At 48.1% G+C, this 21,152-nt stretch overlaps 1 protein-coding gene across 2 annotated transcripts in view; it reads right to left on the bottom strand.

The window, feature by feature from the left end:
* Positions 1 to 21,152, bottom strand: part of CABP2 (calcium binding protein 2) — a 108,952-nt gene that overhangs the window by 4,991 nt on the left and 82,809 nt on the right. For both annotated transcript variants that reach the window (XM_075347393.1, XM_075347394.1), the window contains exons 4-5: positions 15,602 to 15,711; positions 13,732 to 13,879 (exon numbers count right to left, since the gene is read on the bottom strand). In XM_075347393.1, the coding sequence (XP_075203508.1) occupies positions 13,732 to 13,879; positions 15,602 to 15,711 (258 nt within the window). The remainder of the gene's footprint in view (positions 1 to 13,731; positions 13,880 to 15,601; positions 15,712 to 21,152) is intronic.

Genomic DNA, 21,152 nt, shown 5'->3' with positions numbered 1-21,152 from the left:
TTCTCCCGCCTCCAGGGCTGTGTACTCCTCGGTGGGCGGAGCCAACTGCCTGGCCCACCCCCCTGGTGTGAACATCAGCCCTTGGAGGAAGGCAACAAGGATTTTGGTTAGCTGTGATGTTCCTAACTGGGGTGTAGGGTGTGGTGGTGTGATGACCTGTGACCCCTGGCTTGCCCAGGGCGTCACATTCCCCCTTAGCAAAATGCAGACCGTCCGCGGGCTGCCCGTCCAACACCGGTTTTATTTTTCTGGAAAATATATAACATTGTAAACGGTAACATATTTACATTTTTATTGATTCTTCCCATAACGGGAGGCACTTTTACTTAAACGTTGCAAACGGTTTACGGTTACGGTTTCCGCTCTCTCCCACCCAAGCAACCTGGCCCTGATGCTGCCCCTAAAACCCAGGCAGCACCCCTTGTCCCCAAGTCCAGCACACGTTACCCGAGCGGGATCTGTCCTTCCCCTCCAGAGGGTAGCCACCGGTTCCTTTCCAACCTGCCTCTCCGGAGGTGGCAATGCGGAAACGGTAACGGTAAACAACTTATTTACAAGCCACTAACGTTTGTGGTTGCCCTGCAAGTTCTCGGGCTTGTCCATGAGCAGTTCCTCATGCAAAACAACTTAAACGGTCCCCACGGGGACAACGGTGCCGGCTCCGGCCGGTTCAATCACTGGCAGACAATCAGATGACTTTTTCGGTATTATTTTCAGCTATCATCATTTTTCAACTTTTTCAAACTTTTCAAACATAACTTCACACAAACACCTATTTCCCACCCCCCCCTTTTAAAGGACGGTCTCCCTGTACCTAAGTGGGGGTCTACCTAGGTTGGGACGGGTGGACCTCCGGGGTCCGGTGTCAGTGTGGCTAGGCAGTGGGGTAGAGGGAATAATCGGTTCCTCCTCCCGGCTATCATGTGGGGCAGGCGGAGGTGTAGGGGAGCTGGGCACAGATTCATCCCTGGGCACTGGCACTGGTTCTGGCTCACGGTCGACCGCTTCCACCACTTCTTCATCCACAGGTTGTGGGAACAGTATTACTGGAAGAATCACCGCGCCGTTCTGCACAGGCCAGTCTGCTGGGAAGTCACCCATCACAGTGTGGATCACCTCTTTTGCCTTCTCTGTTGGTGGAGGAACTGGTACGTCAGCCATTGCCCTCAATGCTGGTGGGCACCTTTTCAGATGGTCCCGGGAAACCGTGGCCAAAGTGCCCCCTTGATCACGACTGATCTGGTAGGCCTTTCCATCCTCCCACCCTGTGGGTTGTATGACATATGGGATTGGTTCACATTGATCATCCAGCTTGTGGGTCCTCCTCTTCCGCTTTAACACCACATCTCCTGGCTGGAAAGGGCCCGCAGGCGCTTTCTGGTTGAATTGCTGCTCCTGCTGTTCTCGACTTCGACTTAGGTTCTTCTCCACATACTCCTGAATCTGCTGGTATTGTGCTCTCCGCCGAGTTTCCCATTCAGCTGTCGAAGGGAGTGCTTCGGGGGCCTCCAACCCTATTTCCAGGTCCACCGGCAGGCGGCCGGGCCGAGCCCTCATCAGATATGCTGGGGTGCACTTTGTCGAGATGGACGGGATATTGTTGTACATATCGACCATGTCGGGTAGCTTCTCTGGCCACAGGCTCCGCTCTTCCAGCGGTAGCGTCTTGAGGAGTCCCAGGACCAAGTGATTCATCTTCTCACACATGCCGTTGGTCTGGGCATGGTAAGGGGTGGTCCGGATCTTCTTACAGCCGTACAACTGGCAGAACTCGTGGAACACCTCTGCTTCAAAAGCCGGGCCTTGGTCAGTAAGCACCTTTTCTGGATATCCATGTGGGCGGCAGAAATAAGCCTGGAACGCTCGAGCAGCAGTTCGACCAGTTAGGTCCTTGACGGGGACAACCACCATGAATCTTGAATAGTGGTCTACGATGGTCAACGCGTAGGTGTACCCACTTCTGCTGGGGGTGAGCTTGACATGGTCTAGGGCGACCAGTTCCAGCGGTTGATGTGTGATGATTTGGGTGTAGGGGCGCCCTCTGGCTGGTCTCGTCCTTCCTTCTCAGCGTGCAAGAACCACACTCTCGGCACCAGGCCTCTACCGACTCCCGCATCCCACTCCAGTAGAACCGCTCCCTCAACAGCATCTCCAGCTTCTTCCACCCGAAGTGTCCGGCACCATCATGGTATGCCCGCAAAACAGTAGCCACATCAGCTTGGGGAATAACCAGCTGGCAGATTTTCTCATGGGTCTTCGGGTTGATCAGCTCACGGTACAGCTTCCCTTGATGTAGATAAAGCCGTTTCCGTTCCTTCCACAAGCGCTGGGCTTCAGCTGGAGCGGCAGGGTCCATTCCAACAGCGCCTTGTTCCACCAGGGTCTTGACGAGGCGGACAGCCGGCGCCTGGTTTTGAGCTTCCTGCCACTCTTGACTGGGCCGTGGGTCCAGATCCACCCGTTGTTGGTGTATTTGTACCTTCTCAGTTGGTGGCTGGTGAAATGCAGGCAACTCAATCTCCTCGAGGTCATCATCCTCGCCTCCTTCTTCTGACAATTGGGGCATTCGGGAGAGTGCATCAGCATTAATGTTGACACGGCCAGCTCGGTACTTGATGGTAAAGTCGTAGTTGGCTAGCCGGGCCACCCACTGCTGCTCCAATGCGCCCAGCTTGGCTGTGTCCAGGTGGGTCAACGGATTGTTGTCCGTGAAGGCGGTGAATTTTGCTGCAGCCAAGTAGTGGCGGAACCGCTCTGTGATAGCCCATACCAATGCCAGGAGCTCGAGCTTGAAGGAGCTGTAGTTCTCGGGGTTCCTTTCGGTTGGCCTAAGCTTCCGGCTAGCATAAGCTATCACTTTCTCCTTCCCATCCTGGACCTGGGACAGGACTGCTCCCAGTCCCACATTGCTGGCGTCGGTATAGAGGATGAATGGGCAGCCATAGTCAGGATACGCTAGGACCTCTTCCCCCGTCAAGGCCGCTTTCAGCTGGCAGAAGGATTCTTCATGCTTCTCTTCCCATACCAGCGGGGCCCCTAGGGGTCTACCACCTTTGGTCTGTCCCACGAGGAGATCTTGCATGGGAGCAGCCATCTTCGTGTACCCTTTGATAAAGCGCCGGTAGTACCCCACCAGACCCAGAAACTGCCTTACTTCCCTCACTGTGGTTGGTCTCGGCCGGCCCTGGATGGCAGTGATCTTCTCAGGGTCGGGGGCGACACCTTCTGCACTTACCACGTGCCCCAGGTATTGCACTCTGGGTTTTAGCAGGTGACACTTAGAAGGCTTCAATTTCATCCCATATTTGGCAAGGGACGCGAACACCTCGGCCAGGTGCTCCAGATGGGCTTCATACGTCTGGGAGTAAACAATCACGTCATCCAAGTACAATAGGACGGTCTCGAAGTTTAGGTGTCCCAGACAGCACTCCATCAGCCGTTGGAAGGTTCCTGGGGCGTTGCACAGCCCGAACGGCATACTATTGAATTCACAGAGCCCCATCGGAGTGGTGAAGGCGGTTTTCTCCCGATCTTCCGGGGCCACGGCCACCTGCCAGTACCCACTGGTGAGGTCAAGGGTAGAGAAGTAATTTGCAGTTCTCAATGCAGCCAAAGACTCTTCAATACGAGGCAGTGGCTAGGCGTCTTTATGGGTTATCTGATTAATCTTCCGGTAGTCCACACACATCCGCATGGTACCATCCTTCTTCTTGACCAGTACCAACGGAGCGGCCCAGGGACTACAGCTGTCCCGAATAACCCCTGCCTCCTTCATATTCCTCAACATATCTTTGGCATACTGGTAATGTGCAGGGGGAATAGGCCTGTACCTCTCTTTGATAGGGGGGTGTTCACCGGTGGGGATGTGGTGTTGGACCCCTTTGATCTGCCCAAAGTCTAGTGGATGTTTACTGAAAACCTGTTCATACTCCTGCACCACCCTGTACACCCCTGCTTTGTGATGTGTAGGAGTATCGTCAGTACCCACGTGTAGCTGTTGGTGCCACTCCTTGACTACCCCTTGAGGCGGGGAAGTGCTGGTGATAGGTGGGGAGACTGAGGGACTGGCTTCATGAATGGTGTGCGGATCCAGGGTGAGCAGCTTGGCAATGGTGGAATACCGGGGAAGCCTGACTTCTTCCTCCCCACAGTTCAACACCCTCACAGGCACTCTCCCTTTTTTTACATCCACCACCCCTTGGGCGGCCATTACAGTGGGCCAGTGCTCGGAGGGCATGGGCTCCATCATGGCAGGGTAGTCACGCCCCTGAGGCCCTACTGCTGCCCTACACCAAATCATCATCTCACTCCTAGGGGGTACAGTCAATGGAGCAACATCCATCACTCTCACTCCACCAATCTCCCCTCCTGTTGAGCTTACATGCTGGCGGTACATCAGAGCTCGGATCTCACGCTGCACAGCTCTCTGCCGGCTTCCCGCTGCTGTGGCGGCTAGCTGTTGCAATAAGGTCAACACATCAGCCATGCAGTGCTCCATCACATTGGTTCCCAGCACTATCTTCGGGTTATGATCACTGGGTTCATTCATGATCACAATCATACCCTGGTATTGCAGTTCAGCTTGCCCCACTGTCATGACCACTTGTTTATACCCCACCTGGGTCAATGGGAGTCCATTAGTGGCAATTAGCGTTATACTATTATCTGGGTGTGCCAGCTCGTCTATTCCCCAATACCGCTGGTACAACGTGTATGGTATGGTGGTTACCTGTGATCCAATGTCCAAGAGAGCCATCACTGGTATGCCGTCCACAGCCACGGGGATGATGGGGCGGGCCCCGATATATCGGTCCCGCCAGTCCGGGGGGCCACGATGTTCTACTCCTGAGGATTGGCCCGGGGCCCCAGGGGTTGCTCGTTTAACGGGCACTGCCGGAAGTCATGACCAGGCTTACGGCACTTATAGCAGATTGGAGGTCTGTTACGCGGGTTATTAGCACTTCTCCGCTGCATCCAGGGAACATCCTCGGGGCTGTCAGCAAGCTGTATCTGTGCTGGAGGCTGAGATCTGGTCAAAGGTTGTAGTGCAGCAAGGATCTTGGCGAGGTCTCCGTCCATGCGACGGACCTGAGCTGCCAGTTCTTCCACTGTGCTGCTTGAGGTTGCAGGTATTGGAGAGGTTGGTAGGGCAGGGGCTGCCACAACGGGGGCCGTCTCAATGGGCCACGGGGCTGGCTCCAGGACTTCTGTAGCTGGGGGCTGTAGTGCTTTAATGGCCCGTTCCTTTAACACAGCAAAGTCCACATCAGGGTGTTCCAGGGCCCACAGCCGGAGTTGCTTGCGGTCCTCAGGGGATCTCATCCCCTGCACAAATAGCTCTACTAGCATCTTGTTGCTGTCCGCCTCATTGACAGGATTCACCCGCTTTAGCGTGCGGAGGGCGGTCTGCAGACGTAAAGCATAGTCCCGAATGCTATCTACAGCCCGTTGCCGGCACTGGTAAAACTGCATCCTCAGCTCAGCTTCAGTCCGGGTCTCAAAGGCAGTCTGTAGCTTCTCAAAGATGGTTGCTACAGAGAGCCGGTCCCCCTCGGCCCAGGTCTCCGCCTCCTGCTCAGCCGTGCCGGTTAACTGGCCCAGCACTACCGCCACACGTTGCTTATCGGTCAGGGGGTACAGTTCTAGCAACGGGTTAAGCTTTTTCCGGAAGACCTGTAAAGCATCAGGTTTCCCGTCATACTGCGGTAGCCAGGTAGCTCCAGGCGCATAGGGCAAAGAGAACGGCATCACCTGAGCGAGCGCGGGGGCCGCGGCACCTCCCGCTAGCGCAATCGGGGCCTGGGCAGGCCCATTCCCATCCGCGGGTGCCACTGCGGCTGCGACCGCCGCTCCTCCAGCGGCTCCGTCGGGCGCAGACATCTTGTTTCCGTCCCCCTTAGCTCTTTCCGGCCCCTCCTCTCTTGGGGCGGAGTTTTGGCCTTCGCGCCTCCACTACTCGAGAAGACGCTTGAGCGGGAACTTTTCGCGCCAAAGATGGCGACTTCTGAAATTTTTTGGCCGGATAACGGGGTATCAGCACTGCGCTCACCCCTCTGCTCGGGTCCGGCTGCTGCTGCTCAGTGGTGGCTCGAGCGGTGGGCCAGATCCCGGGGGTTCTCGAGCGGCGCTCCTCGCCCATGAGTGAAAGGGGATTGGGTTTTGGGATATAGTCTATTGTCCGTGACGCCACCCACGGTTGTGGTGATCTGTTAGCACCACCGCTGCTCAGTGTGGGGATCCCGGGAGTGATGGTGTGAAGCAGCAAGTTGTTGTGTTGCCCCTCCGTGGGTAGGGGTTGGTGATCCCGGGGCCCAGTGTTGAGGTGGGTAGATGCAGGGCTTGGTGGGCGCAGGGACGTGGGGGCAGCGCTGTGCCTTGCGGCACTGTGGTACTCACTCAGCCTGAGACGTTGACACAGTTCTCGGTAAAACACACGGCTGGAAAGACGGTTCCCACGGACGGCTGCACTTGCTTTCCCCAGTAGGTGACGGTGATGTCCCTTTTCCTGCACCTAATGTTGTTGATGGTCTCGATGGGTTCCCACCGGTAACCCGCTCCCCGGCTTCAAGCTGGACCGGAGGAGCTCTACTCTTTGCCCGCAGGCGCTGGCCCTTAGAAACTGGTGCCCTGGCGGTGGCGGTGTCTCTACTGTAATGGTTGGTCTGTTGCCTTCAATCGAGACTTGGTTGTTGGGAGACAGACGTCCCCTTCACTGACGGATTTGGCAAATTATGGCGACTCCGAGCCTTGCCGGGGTCCGAGAGGCCCCTGCCCTGGTGCTGACTGTCCTTTGTACACTGCTCCAGACCGCCGGGTCACCACCCATCCGCGGTCTTTCCAGGAACTTCCAAACGGTCACCCCTCCGGACAATCACCGCTGTTGCTGACCTTGCTGACTCTGTCCTGCACACAGCTGGACCAACTTCAGGCTTTTCTACTCTCACTTTTACTCTTTTCTTCTTTGCTCCTCTACCACTTCACCTCCTTCCACTTCCTCCTCCTTTCCCTAACTTTTCTTAACTGCCAGCTTCTCCCGCCTCCAGGGCTGTGTACTCCTCGGTGGGCAGAGCCAACCGCCTGGCCCACCCCCCTGGTGTGAACATCAGCCCCTTGGAGGAAGGCAACAAGGATTTTGGTTAGCTGTGATGTTCCTAACTGGGGTGTAGGGTGTGGTGGTGTGATGACCTGTGACCCCTGGCTTGCCCAGGGCGTCACACAAGTATTGAAACTCCCACTAATGAATGCCCCCATCTTGGCCTATGCAGACTTTTCACAACCGTATGTTATACACAGATGGAAGTTTCTATAGTTTTCTGGGTAGTGCTGGTGTGGCGCCCTGGACTAGCCAGGTCGTCACAGATAACACACAAACACCCCCACCCCCATTAGACAGTGACACCAGCCAAACACAAAACCCTTGTTGCCTCCCTCCAGTGTCTGATGTTCACACCAGGTGGGGCAGAGCCAAGCGGTTGGCCCCACCCACCGAGGAGTTCACAGGCCTGGAGGCGGGAAAAAGAACAGTTTAGTCCTGGAGGTGGAAGTGAGAGGAGTAAACTCTGGAGTGTCTGGGTTTGTGGTCCAGGGACTGACAGCAAGGTAGGGAGACGTGGTGGCCGTCTGCAGGAGTGGTGAAGCAACGCGGAACCGTAGGACCGGGGTCGGGCGTTGGCCCGCTGGTACAGACCGGGGAGCGAAGTGAAGCCAGCACACACAGGCAGGGCCATCGGACCCCGACCAGGCTTAGAGCCGCCGACAATAGTCAAATCCGAGTGTGACCGGAACCCCAGGGGTTTCCTAACAACCAAAGACCCGATAGAAGGCAACCGCCCACACCGTGAGGGTATACAGCTACCGCCTAAGGCTAGAGACCCAAGGGCCAGCGCCTGCGGGCAAACGGGCTCCTCCGGCATCCATCCACCGAGGAGCGGACTACCATTGGGGATCCATAGTAGTCAACTAAGCACATCAAGGTGCAGGGAAAGACAGCCGCCATCACCTGTCCGGGGAGAGACACTGCAGCCGGCTGCGGGATCCATCCATCCAGCCGTTTAGTTTACCGAGGACTTTGTGCATCTCTTACTGAGTGAGTACACCCGTACCATCCGTCACCGCGCTGCGCTGTCCCTGCAACCCTGCACCTCACCAACCCAGCCTCCCCGTCACATCACCGGGCCCCGGGACCACCGACCCCTACCCACAGAGGGGGAAAACAACATCCCAGCTGCTCCCTACCATCGCGCCCGGGATCCCCGTCACCAGCAGCGGTGGTGCCTATCTTCACCACGACCCGTGGGTGGCGTCACGGACTAAATCCCCCAAACGAACCACCCCTTTCACTCACGGGCGAGGAGCGCCGCTCGAGTCCCCGGATCCGGCCCACCGCTCGAGCCACCGAGCAGCAGCAGCCGCAGCAGTGCCGGACCCGAGCGTTAGCGAGGGCAGCGACGGCGTCCTCCCCGTCTGCGACATTGGCGAAAGTTCAAGATGAATAAGAGCGAGTGATCACCTAGGCCAACTGGTCTCGCCAGGACACAAAGCGCAATAAAGAGAGCTCTTTTAACTTGATTTATTGCCCTTGTATGGGCCATGTCTGAGAAGTTTGCAGAATATCTGTTGGGGTCTGAAGTTCTTGTGCGGACCAACAACAACAACCCTCTAGCTCACCTGCACAATGTGAAATTGGGAGCATTAGAACAACAGTGGGTTGCGAGAATGTCTAAATATCAGTGTTGGATAGCTATTCAGGTGGAAGGCGAAAATACCCTTGCAGATGCGCTATCATGAGTGACCTATGAATAACTGGACCGCTGAACTGGTCATAACAGCAGCAAAATTACTCAGCTGGAACTCAATCCTGTACAAGGATGAATACTTCCCCTTGAATGAGGGAGCACAAACATCAGCTACAGACATTGACGTGACTAATGGAGCAGAGACTCCAGGATATAAGACACCTGGAAGTGACTCCATTGCAGGAAGCACCACTACAACCAGGAGATTGGTTGTTGGTCCAAAAGAAACTACATAAGGGCAAGCTGAGGTACAGGTGGGAGGCAGTTCCCCAGTGGGTGACAAAAAGAGTGCACTTTAAAAACCCTTTGCATGAGGTCTGACGCGAAAGGGAAGATGAGGAACTTGAAAGAGTGCTACACCGCAATATGCTTTGGCCCTGTCTGTCGAAAGAGGAGATAGTGGCTGATCCCTTGAGAGAACAAAGGAGGTTTATTCCAACAATACCTGTAGTTGACAAATATGAGTGGTGGGTAACACCTGCTCTGGCAAGAGAACTAACACTACCACCCCAAACCAGCTCGGAAGATGCATCAGGGGCTAAACCAACAAGATTGTTGGAAGGCCCAAATGCTTCAGAAGAGACAGATCAGGAGGGGCCTCGCAGAACTGAACGTGCTAATGCTGTTGTTTCAGCCACAAGATATGTGAAATAAGACTTCATCTGGAAGTTCATAATGGAAGAAACACAAGTGTGATCAAATACTGGCAACACTGGGGCCACCTTTAAAGAGCATTTAGTGTTAAAGTGACTTTTCTCGCCGAGGACTGGTGAGTTTAAAGAGAGGAGGAATGTAAGGAAGTGGATGATGCACACATCAGAAAATACAATAGTGAAACTTGTGTGAGTGAATATCGCCATTGGTTGGACAGGGATTGAAAATTAGGAACTCATAGATCTATGCAGGAACCAAGATAAAGAGAATTGTTTTCCCAGGGGGAAGAGACAAAAGAGGAGGAACAGAACATATGATCATCTGTGATGCAGTAGGAAAATATAAAACCCCTTGAGGGTACATCTTCCGCAGGGCTGTGTGTGCCCCTGCAGTCACCCCATGGCTGTGTGTGCCCCTGCAGCCTCCCAAGGGCTATGTGTGCCCCTGCAGCCTCTCCAGGCCAGTGTATGCCCCTCCAGCATCCCCAGTGCTGTGTGTGCCCCTCCAGCCTCCCAGGGCTGTGTGTGCCTCTCCAGCCTCCCCGGTGCCGTGTTTGCGTCTCCAGCCTGCCCGGGTCTATGTGTGTCTCTCCAGCCTCCCCAGACCTGTGTGTGCCCCTCCAGCCTCCCCAGGCTTGTATGTGCCACTCCAGCTTCCCCAGGCCTGTGTGTGCCACTCCAGCCTCCCAAGGCCCGTGTGTGCCCCTGCAGCTTCCCCAGGCCTGTGGGTGCCCCTCCAGACTCACCAGGGCTGTGTGTGCCCCTCCAGACTCCCCAGGGCTGTATGTGACCCTCCAGTGCTGTATATACCACTAGTGATGTTTGTGCACCCCAACTATGTCTGTGCCATCCAGTGATATAAATACCCACAGTGATGTCTGTACCTCGAGTGATGTTTATGCCCCACAGCTTCCCTAGTGATGTATATTCCTCTCAGTCCTCCCCAGTTATGTATATGCCCTCAATTTCTACTGGAACATCTATGAACCCCAGCCTCCCCAGTAATTTCTATGCTCGCCAGCCTCCACCGTGATGTATATTTCCCTCAGCCCTCCTCTGCGATGTATATGCCCCCAGTTTCTCCTGTGATGTATATGCCCCAAGTGTCTCCTGTGCTGTATATGCTACCAATAACTCCTGTGATGTATATGCCCTCAGCAGTCCCAGCCGACACAAACCTGGTAAAGCAGTTGTGAGAAGCAACCAGATCGATATCGCCTAATATCACAGCCGTATCAAAAACAAGAAGCTCCAGCCGCTACAGTGAGTTAATTGTTTGACCAAATATAGCAGGGTAATTTTCAAGTTGTTAATTTTGTGCGGCCCCTGAATGATGGTAGAAATTATCAAATGGCCCCTGGCAGTAAAAAGGTTCCTTACCCCTGATCTAGTAAATGGGGGCTTACTTGACTGTTAAAGTATAATTGCGAAGTTTAAAGGGGTGTGTTGGAAACAGGTGTTTTCTGAAACCAGAATATACTATTATGAACAGAGCCACCCTTGATGCCTGGAAACTAAAGATTTGTTATGAAATAACCGTGAATATTAACTTACTAAAAAAGTTCCAATTTGTCAGAGACATTATATAGTTTTTACAATGAGGCCCTATGATTTCGGTGTATTCCCCTAGTCATACCCACTATAAAAGTTAAAGCTCTTGCTGTCTTCCAGGGAAGCCCTGACCAATTTCCAGTGAACTTGGTAGAGAACTACTGTGGTAAGCTGTTTCCTCTGGAAAGGGAAGAGTTAAAATATCATCTTTATAAGTCCTAGTAGTGGACAACCCCCTTTAAGGAGTCCAGTAGAAGCTGATTCTCTGGCGTCAGGGGTTGGCAGTTTTAAGCCTCTCACATACATTGCACAAATAGAAGTACTGAAGTACTGTTAGACCCAGCAGCAAAGCCCAAGAGATCTACAGTTAAAACCAGAAGTTTACATACACCATCTAAAGAGACACATATGCATGTTTTTCTCACTATCTGACATGAAATCAAATTATTTATATTTGCCAAATGCCAGAATATTGAAAGAGAGAAAAATTGTTTTAAGGCATTTTTGTTAATTTCTGCAAAGTCAAAAGTTTAGATACACTAAGAATACTATCCCTTTAAACAATAAGTGACAGCTCATATGGTGATGTCATGTCTTTGGAAGATTCTGATAGGTTTATTGGCAACATCTGAGTTAATTATAGACAAACCTGTGGATGTATTTTAATGCACACCTGAAACATATTGCTTCTTTTGTAGCATCATGGGAAAGTCAAAAGAAAGCCAAGAACTCAGGAAGAGAATTGTGGACTTGTACAAGTCTGGGTCATCCTTGGGTGCAATTTCCAGATACCTGAAGGTGTCTCGTTCATCTGTACAAACAATTATATGCAAGTACAAACAAGATAGGAATGTCCAGCCATCATACCGCTCAGGAAGAAGATGGGTTCTATATACCAGAGATGAATGTGCTTTGGTCAGACATGTGCATATCAACCCAATAACAAAAGCAAAAGAGCTTGTGAAGATGCTGGTGGAAGCTGGTAAGATTGTGTAATGATCCACAGTAAAATGAGTACTGTATCAACATGGGTTGAAAGACTACTTTGCCAGGAAGAAGCCATTACTCCAAAAGAAACATAAAAAATCCAGATTAATGTTTACAAATGCACACAGAAACAAAGACCTTTTGGAGACATGTCCCGTGGTCTGACAAACCTAAAATTGAACTGTTTGGCCATAATGAACATTGTTACGTTTGGAGGAACCCAACTGTGAAACACGGGGACGGGTTGTTTTGCTGCAGGAGAGAGTTCACAAAATAGATGGCATCATAAGGAAAGAAGACTATGTGGCAATACATAAGCAACATCTCAAGACTTCAATCAGGAACTTAAAGCTTTCACGGATATTGGTTTTCCAAATGGACAATGATCATACTAACAAACTGGTTACAAAGTGGCTAAAGAAAAACAAAGTCAAAGTTTTGGAGTGGCCATCACAAAGCCTTGATCTAATACCTATTGAAAATTTATAGGGAAAGCTGAAAAGGCAGGCGCGAGCAAGGCGACCTACAAACACGGCTCAGTTACACCAGTTCTGTCAGGAAGAATGGCCCCAAATTCCTACCTAATGTGAGAAGCTTGTGGAAGGATATCCAAAATGTTTGACCCAAGTCATTCAGTTTAAGGGCAGTGGTACCAAATACTAATGAAATGTATGGAAACTTTTGACTTTGCAGAAAGTAATAAAAATGCCTTAAAACTTTCTCTCTCATTCTCCTGGCATTTGGCAAATATAAATAATTTTGGTTCCTAATTGACCTAAAATGGGAAAGGTTTATTCTGAAAAACCTGCATATGTGTCTTTATAGATAGTGTATGTAAACGTCTGGTTTCAACTGTAGATATTAGGTCACCATGTTATTTTCTTGCTAGCTTCTATTCAGTTTTCTATTATAATGCTCATGTTATATTATGGCTGCTATGGGATTTACACCATCCCTCACAACTTTTATTCACTGAAGTACAGAGCAGATGACCCTTGGAATGAAATGGAGATGTCGGAAGTGGACAACCGTTTCAATAAAAGTGGACTAGAACTGTGTTGCATGCAGTGCTTTATATTGGTAGTAAACATGGTTATTAATGGGAAACTCTTGTTAAAAAGGACCTGTCGTCAAATTAAGTGACCAATTTTTGCAATTATTCTATTCCCGATGCTTCCCTGACTATACCGATTTTTTTTTTTAAATCTGCTATACAGTTCTTGATATATGAGCCTTTTTTTTGGTGCTAATTTCTATGGTCATTACCTATCATAACTTACAAGGCTCATTCATATGACCGTATTTTCATCTCCAGTGTTGTCCATAAAAAAATTAACACCACTAGGACCAATGTTATTCAATGGGGCAATGCAGAAGAGCAAGTTTTTCCACGGTATCCCAATACCTTGGCCATAGTGGAGATAGAGTGTCTCTATTAATGGTAGCACAAACTTGTAATTGTAATCCTAGCTAACAAAGCCGCTGTTGGATCACCTGAGTTTGGGAGTTCAGATCCACCTTGTGTTATGGGGATCTAGTGTTCTCTGGTTAGTATCAGTATGGTGACTCTCGAGGAGCTTGGTAATGCCAGGTTGACTATGAAACTTTATTACATTGATCACTTCTTATTAATATAATGACTATTCAAATTTGATGATCTTGATGTTCCAAGGATTGTACCACACATGTCAAAAAATGACCTTAGCACTAGGAACTATCGTCAGATTAAATACAGATCATACTACCTTCAAAATCCACAAGTCCATCCCCATTCACATCCACATCTCTCAGAATTTCATCAACTTCACGGGGGGCAAGTTGTTGACCAAGGAGTTTCTTCATAGCCTCGCGTAGTTCCCGAGTGCTAATTCTGCCATCACCATTCGAGTCAAACTGATTTTGGTAAAAAAATGTGTCATTAGTAATATCATAAATAAAAATAGTACAGAAAAATATAATACAGGGCAATCACACATCTGCCAAAAGAGAGAAAAATGAAACACAATACATAGATTAAGGAAAGGCTGACTTAAACTTGACCGTTTTAAGATATTTTTGTATGACTGTTAGGGCTCGCTCACACAGTTGAATATTCTCTCATGTGAGAGAATTGGCACATTAATGTTAATGACACTCAGCTAAAACTCTGTTCAGAGTTGGAGCCAAATGTCAGTTTACTATGATCCAATTTTCTTGCATGTGAGAATCAGAGCACAGTTGAGCAGGAGACAGAGAACTTAATTTCTCCGTTCTCTCCATTGACTGTGAAGGCGTATATCAGATAGCACTTGGATGACATCAAAGTGCAATCTTATGATTTCCACATACCCATAGACATGTATGGGTGCGTGTCATCCTATTATTGGATACACTCTTGCCGTGATTTTTTTCCTTAGGCCAGATTGGCATGAAGAAAAAAGCACTGGTTGTCACTGCCCCATGGTATAACATTATAAAACACCGGATATCACTCTGCGGTCTTATATGCTCGTGTGAGAAAGCCCTTACACAAATTATCTAATTTACCATTTTCCATGACTTTTTCCCATTGACCAGAAGGAAGTGCCTAATTTATCTCCATATACCCTAATTATCCTATTATAATACATGGATATCATCCATATAATCATGTAACGAGGGAGCCCCGTTATCACCCATAACAGAGAGTTGTCCTATAAGGTTAGCTTTTGCTCCGTAATACTTTAGCTGTCAATGTATCCGTTCAATTTGTTTGTGATGCCATTTTCTAAGATGCATTACTTTTTATTTTTAAGTCGATCGAAAAATTAGGTTCTATTGTTTTTCTGTGCAGAGCTGAAATTTTGGCGTTGATACCATTATAAGAAAAAATTAACTTCTTGATCAAATTTTATTTCTTTTTTTTTGTGAGGCAAGATGAGAGAAAACCCATGTTTTTGGTTTTTTTTTACATTTAATGCATTGAATTATCAGACATTGTCAACCACAATGACACCGATCAACATTTTTTCATTTACAGATTGGAAAACGGGAGATAATTTGAACCTTTAATACTTTTTTTTATATTTTTTGAATCTACAATCGTTTGATCACAAGTACAATATACAATACGTTAGTACACTGCATGGTAGCCCATCGGCATCTCGCGATCACATCAAAGGGGTTCATGGGAAAGGAAACACAGCTCTGCAGGGGTGATGTTCACAACACATGACCTTTACAGCTAATCAGTGGCCTCTGGGTTCATGCCAAGGTAGACAGTATGAGACTACTGAGGCCAGCATCCAAGGGCAAGTAATGCTTCTTTTGGTATTTTTAAGTATTTCCTATCATTGAGCCATTTGTTAAGAAGATAGTGTATGATGGTGTAAGTAACTTTGTACAGCCCTTGTGTATTATCTTACCTTAACCTATCCATCCTCACCCACCTATGTAATCTGGATAATTTATAGAGGTACTCCTTAATGGGTCTCATGACCACTCTGGGAGCCTGTATAGAAGGAAACGTAGTATGGACACAGTAACTGAAATTATTGGCCCTAAAGTCTTCTTTGTGCGGAATCACATACATATACAATACATGTAAAGTATATGGACACATAGTTCTCAAAAGCTCATCCAGTTCTCATATAATACCTCTTTAAAAGCATCCCTCAGCTCCTTCACTCCAATCATGTCAGCTGTTTCTGCAAGAAGCTTAGGTCCCATCAGCTCTACAAAGTCTTCAAAGTCAACTTTTCCCCCTGCTAAGGGCAGAAGAACAGTTTAGATTAAACAATTGTAGTAGAAGACTTCATCTAAATTGTACCACTGAAAAAAGGAAAAGTGTGGCTCTACAGACAGGAGATTTAAACATAGTGTAATAAAAATCTAAAATATTAAACTGTTAAAATATATACAGTGCTGTGCAAAAGTTTTAGGCAGGTGTGGAAAAAATGCTGCAAAGTATGAATGTGTTCAATTATTGAAGTTTTAGAGGGGTTGTCCGAGACTTTTACATTGATGGCCTATTCTTTAGATAGGTCCTCAATGTCTGATCGCGGTAGTGTGACACCCGGCACCCCCACTGATCAGCTGTTCCTGGACTCTGTAACTACTCGGTTGCGGAGTTGCACATGCACAGCACAGCTTAACCACCAGTTGCTGCAGGCAGGTGCTGCATATCTGCTCCCTATTGATTCAGCAGTAACCAACTACAGCTATTATATAGTTGACAGAGCTGTTCCGTTCAACTGAGTAATTCCAGTCGTTGATCGTCACTGGGAACAGCTCATTGGGAGGGGCGCACTCCCACCGATCAGACACTGATGACCTATCCTGACAATATGTCATCAATGTTAAAGTTCAGGACAACCCCTTTAATAATTTATCTTTATCAAATAATAAAATGCAAAGTGAATGGACAACAGAAAAATCAAATCAATCAATATTTGACATGCTCATCACCCTATGCCTTCAAAAAGCATCAATTCTTCTAGGTACTTGCACACAGCTTTTGAAAGAACTCGGCAGGGAGGTTGTTCCAAACATCTTGGAGAACTAACCACAGATCTTCTTTAGACTAGTGCAAATCCTTCTGTCTCCTCATGTAATCCCAGACAGACTCGATGTAGAGATCAGAGCTCTGTGGGGCCCATATTAACCCCTTAACGACCACGGGCCGTAAAATTACTTCCTAGCGGTCATAACGTTACTGCCCGTGGTCTGCCGGCGGCAGCATGCTGCGATCGACGCACATCTCAGCTGATTTTCACAGCTGAGATGTGTGCCTGCTAGGCACGAGCAGAATCGTTATCTGCTCGTGCCGTTTAACCTCTTAAATGGCACTGTCAATATGTGACAGCGCCATTATAAGCGTGATCGCGGTAAACTTTTACTTACCGCCCGATACCGGAAGTCACGTGACGCGATCATGTGACTTCCGGTATTTGTCATGGTAGCACAGGGTCATGTGATGACTTCTGTACTACACATGAATTGATTTCACTTTCGCTGTGCCTGCAGCCCAGTGAAAAAGAAAGTAAGCGTATCTGCTGTTTACAGATGTGTAGCTGTGATCAGCAGATAGTGCAAAGCGATCAGATTGCTGATCGCAATAGCCCCCCAGGCGGACTAGTAAAATAAAAAAAAAAGTAAGAAAAAAAAGCTTTAAAAAATTAAAAAAAACAAAAAAACCTAAAAGTTCAAATCCCCCCCCCATTCGCCCCATTGAAAATTAAAGGGTTAAAAAAAATAAAAAATATACACACATTTGGTATCGCCACGTTCAGAAACGCCCGATATATCAAAATATAAAATCAATTAATCTGATCAGTATACGGTGTAGCGGAAAAAAAATTCCAAACGCCAAAACGACTTTTTTGTCGCCACAACTTTTGCGCAAAATGCAATAAAAGGCGATCAAAACGTAGCATCTGCGCAAAAATGGTACCGTTAAAAACGTCAGCTCGAGACGCAAAAAATAAGCAGTCACTGAGCCATAGATCCCGAAATATGAGAACACTACGGGTCACAGAATATGGCGTAAAACGTGCGCCACTTTTTTCGGACAAACTTCCGATTTTTTTTTACCCCCTTATATAAAAGTAAACCTATACATGTTTGGTGTCTACGAACTCGCACTGACCTGAGGCATCACACCTACACATCAGTTTTACCATATAGTGAACATAGTGAATAAAATATCTCAAAAACAATAGTGCTATTGCACTTTTTTTGCAATTTTTCTGCATTTGGATTTTCTTGCCGTTTTCCAGTACACTATATGGTAAAACTTATGGTTTCATTTAAAATTACAGCTCGTTTCGCAAAAAATGAGCCCTCACATGACCATATTGACTGAAAAATAAAAAAGTTACGTCTCTCAGAAAAAGAATGGTGAAAAAAAAAACGGAAAGCGAAAAATCGGCCGGTCGTGAAGGGGTTAAAGACTTGATGCTTTCATTTTGTTTTGATGTTAAGAGTGGAGTGTTCACAGCAAATATTGATTTAGAGTTTTCTTTTGTTTAGTCACTTTACATTTTGTTAATTGATAAAAAAAAAATAACACTATTGTTTAAAGTATTTATACTTTGTAGATTTTTTTGCATATCAGCCTAAAACATTTACACATTCAGTGCGCAGCCTTCTCCCGTTCATACAGATAATTTTAGACAACAAGGAATGTCCATATAATTTTCAGTCTCTTATGGAAACCTAGCTATTGTAGAACTGACTGAGAAAAAGGTTGCGAAATAACAATAGGTTATTAGCTGTTCCCAGTGATGCTGCCGTCAAGAACTGCTCAGTTTTGGAGCTGTATAGCACAGCCCCATCAACTTTATGGTTTCCACGGCTGGGTACTGTCAATCTGCCCCCTATTTGAATCAATAGTGGGCAGATGTGCAGTACCTTTCTGTGGCCACTATTCTATTGACGGAGCTGTGCTGTGCAGCTTCCCCACCGAGTAGTTCCAACTGGTGGCAGCACCAGAAATTGCTGATTGGCAGAGGTGCCAGGTGTTGCACTCACACAGATCAGACATTGATGGCCTATCCCGAGGATGGGTCATCAATGTTAAAGTCCCGGACATCCCGTTTAATTTTCTTTTCCCACTGCTGCGGCTTGACTCAATCCTTTTGCAGACAGGCCATTGTTCCTTAAAGTGGAAGCCTCTACTTCTAGTGTGAGAGCAGTTCTTTCACAAACTTCTTCTGAATCTAGAAAATTTCACTGTGGGTTTTACTGAAAAAAATTATCTCCCGCTGATGCAAATAACTTCATTAGTGATAAAGAACTCTAAGTCATAAAATTAGCTCTGAAGAAATGGCGACATATTCTAGAAGGTACCAAGTTTCCAGTGAGATATATACAAATCATAAACATCTGGAGTATCTTCATTCAGTCCGTAAGCTTAATCTCTTTGAAACTTGATGGCCACTCTTTTCGCGATTGGACTCCGCTGTCATGTACCGTCCACCAGGGAAAAAAACACAGGGCTTTACATTTCCAGGTCCTTTGACCTTTGTGATGCCTCTGACCAGGGACAAATATACCATTGGTGCAGCCTGTACCGCAGAACAGGGGCCTAAGAGGTAAGGGAGCCCATTACTACCTCAAAAACAGGTGCAATTTTTTTGAGATTTCGGCCCATATATTCTTCTTACACAAGGGCCTTTTTCTGTTTGTGTCCACCAGTGCCTCTGGCGATCCCAATGTAATTGAACATGAACCATTAGTTCATTCCAGATTATTCAGAAATCAATCCAGTCACTTTATGCCTGAAATTACCTTCCAAGTTAAACATTTCCAATGCTTTTCATATCAATAAAGACAGCTCCCGTTTGCACCTCTGATCTGAATTGGGAGCATCAGCGTAACCAACTTCCAGGCTATAAGAATGTTCAGGGGAATATTTTCTATTTGATAGACTGGGAAGGATGCAGTTCTGAAGAAAGGTGCTGGGTTACTTAAAAAATTATACCGTATAAATGTGCCAATTTTATTCAGGAGATTTTGTACTGAGCATCCTATTTTTTTCAGTTGCAGGCATTTCTCAGAGGGGCCTTAAAAAGGAGGTACTATTACTCACCTGTCCTGGCTCCAGTGCCGTGCATTGTTTTGTTCTCCTATGACTATCCTCTGCACTAGTCACCCAAGGCATTTTAAATCTAGTTTAGACCCAATGTGTGTCCGATTATTTAGAAAGTGAAGCTCCCTGCTATCTTGTACTTCTCAAACAGTTTCCTCATCATCCATCATTCATTTCCAGTCAGGTGTCTAATCATCTTCTCTGCAAACCTCTATCTGCTTTCCATCAGCTAACTACTTCTAATTCAAACTGCAAGGAAGTACCTAATTTCTGCTATCAAGGTGTTACGGGGGGCTGTCTGATAATAACTGAAAGGAGTATCAGACAGTCAGGGTCCACCGTGCAAAGACTTTGCTGCAGACTATGGCAGAGTGCAATACCTCTGTTAACTCACAGAAGGATATAATAAGTAAGTAAAGCAATTCCTCCCTTACTTGGAGGGTGTGTGGAATGATCTCTGTTAATAATCACAGAGACAAAGGCAATGTGTGCGAAATGGCACCTACCTAGGTCCGCTCTTCTAGTGGTGCAAAAGAGACGAACAGCAGCGTAAGCCGCACAAAGCTCCTACCTGCGTTCGCTCCACTAGTGTGCGAGGACACGAACCACTAGATATGGCACCTGCCTAGGTCCGCTCTTCTAGTGGTGCAAAAGAGACGAACAGCAGCGTAAGCCGCACAAAGCTCCTACCTCTGTTCGCTCCCCTAGTGTGCGAGGATACGAACAACTGCCAGACGCAGTATAAGGAACGTTACCCTAGCGGCAACGTCCACCTACGAGTAGAATCACAAGGCCCAGCCAGACCATGTGCCTCAGGCACCTGCCTATGTCCGCTCCCCTAAGAGGTAAGGATACGGACAGCAGCCGAAGCTGTAAGGTATAAGAACGCTACCCTGCCGGTAGCGCTCACCTAGCATAGACAGAGGAATGCCTAGAGGAACGCGCACAGAGCGTCTACTCATATGCATGAACCAAGAGGACTGAGCACCATGCGGCGTGTCTCAGGGTCTTATATAGACTCTGTGCCTCATCCAAGATGGAGGACACCAGAGCCAATCCGCTGCCAGAACGACAGGAGTGACGTCATGCTGGCCTATCACCGAGCAAGACGTCACAAGCACATGACCAGCGACCAATCGGCATAGAAGGTGTCAGAGACATGTGACCTCGTGTCAGCGATGATGTCACCCGCACATGTGCAATGGCTCCAAGATTGGACTTAGTCTCCAGCGCTCGCACATGTGCAGTAGCAAGAAATCTGGACTTAGTCTCCAGCGCTCGCACATGTGCAGTAGCAAGAAATCTGGACTTAGTCTCCAGCGCTCGCACATGTGCAGTAGCAAGAAATCTGGACTTAGTCTCCAGTGCTCGCAGCAACCGTAACAGTACCTCCCCCTCAAGGGCCCCCCTCCCGGCGACGCAGGTAATCGGCAACTAAGTCGGGAGCATGGACAGCCCCCTCAGGCTCCCAAGAGCGATGTTCCGGACCATAGCCCTCCCAATCTATCAAGAAGAACCTGCGCCCTCTAACCATCTTAGAACCAACTATGGCTCGTACCTCATAGCTAGAGCGAGAGGAATCAGAGGCAGGAGAGTGCACTTCACGAGCGTGAGGTA

Source organism: Anomaloglossus baeobatrachus, chromosome 5, assembly GCF_048569485.1.
Source record: "Anomaloglossus baeobatrachus isolate aAnoBae1 chromosome 5, aAnoBae1.hap1, whole genome shotgun sequence".
In the NCBI taxonomy this organism is placed as follows: Eukaryota; Metazoa; Chordata; class Amphibia; order Anura; family Aromobatidae; genus Anomaloglossus; species Anomaloglossus baeobatrachus.
This window is presented reverse-complemented; position numbering and strand designations above follow the sequence as displayed.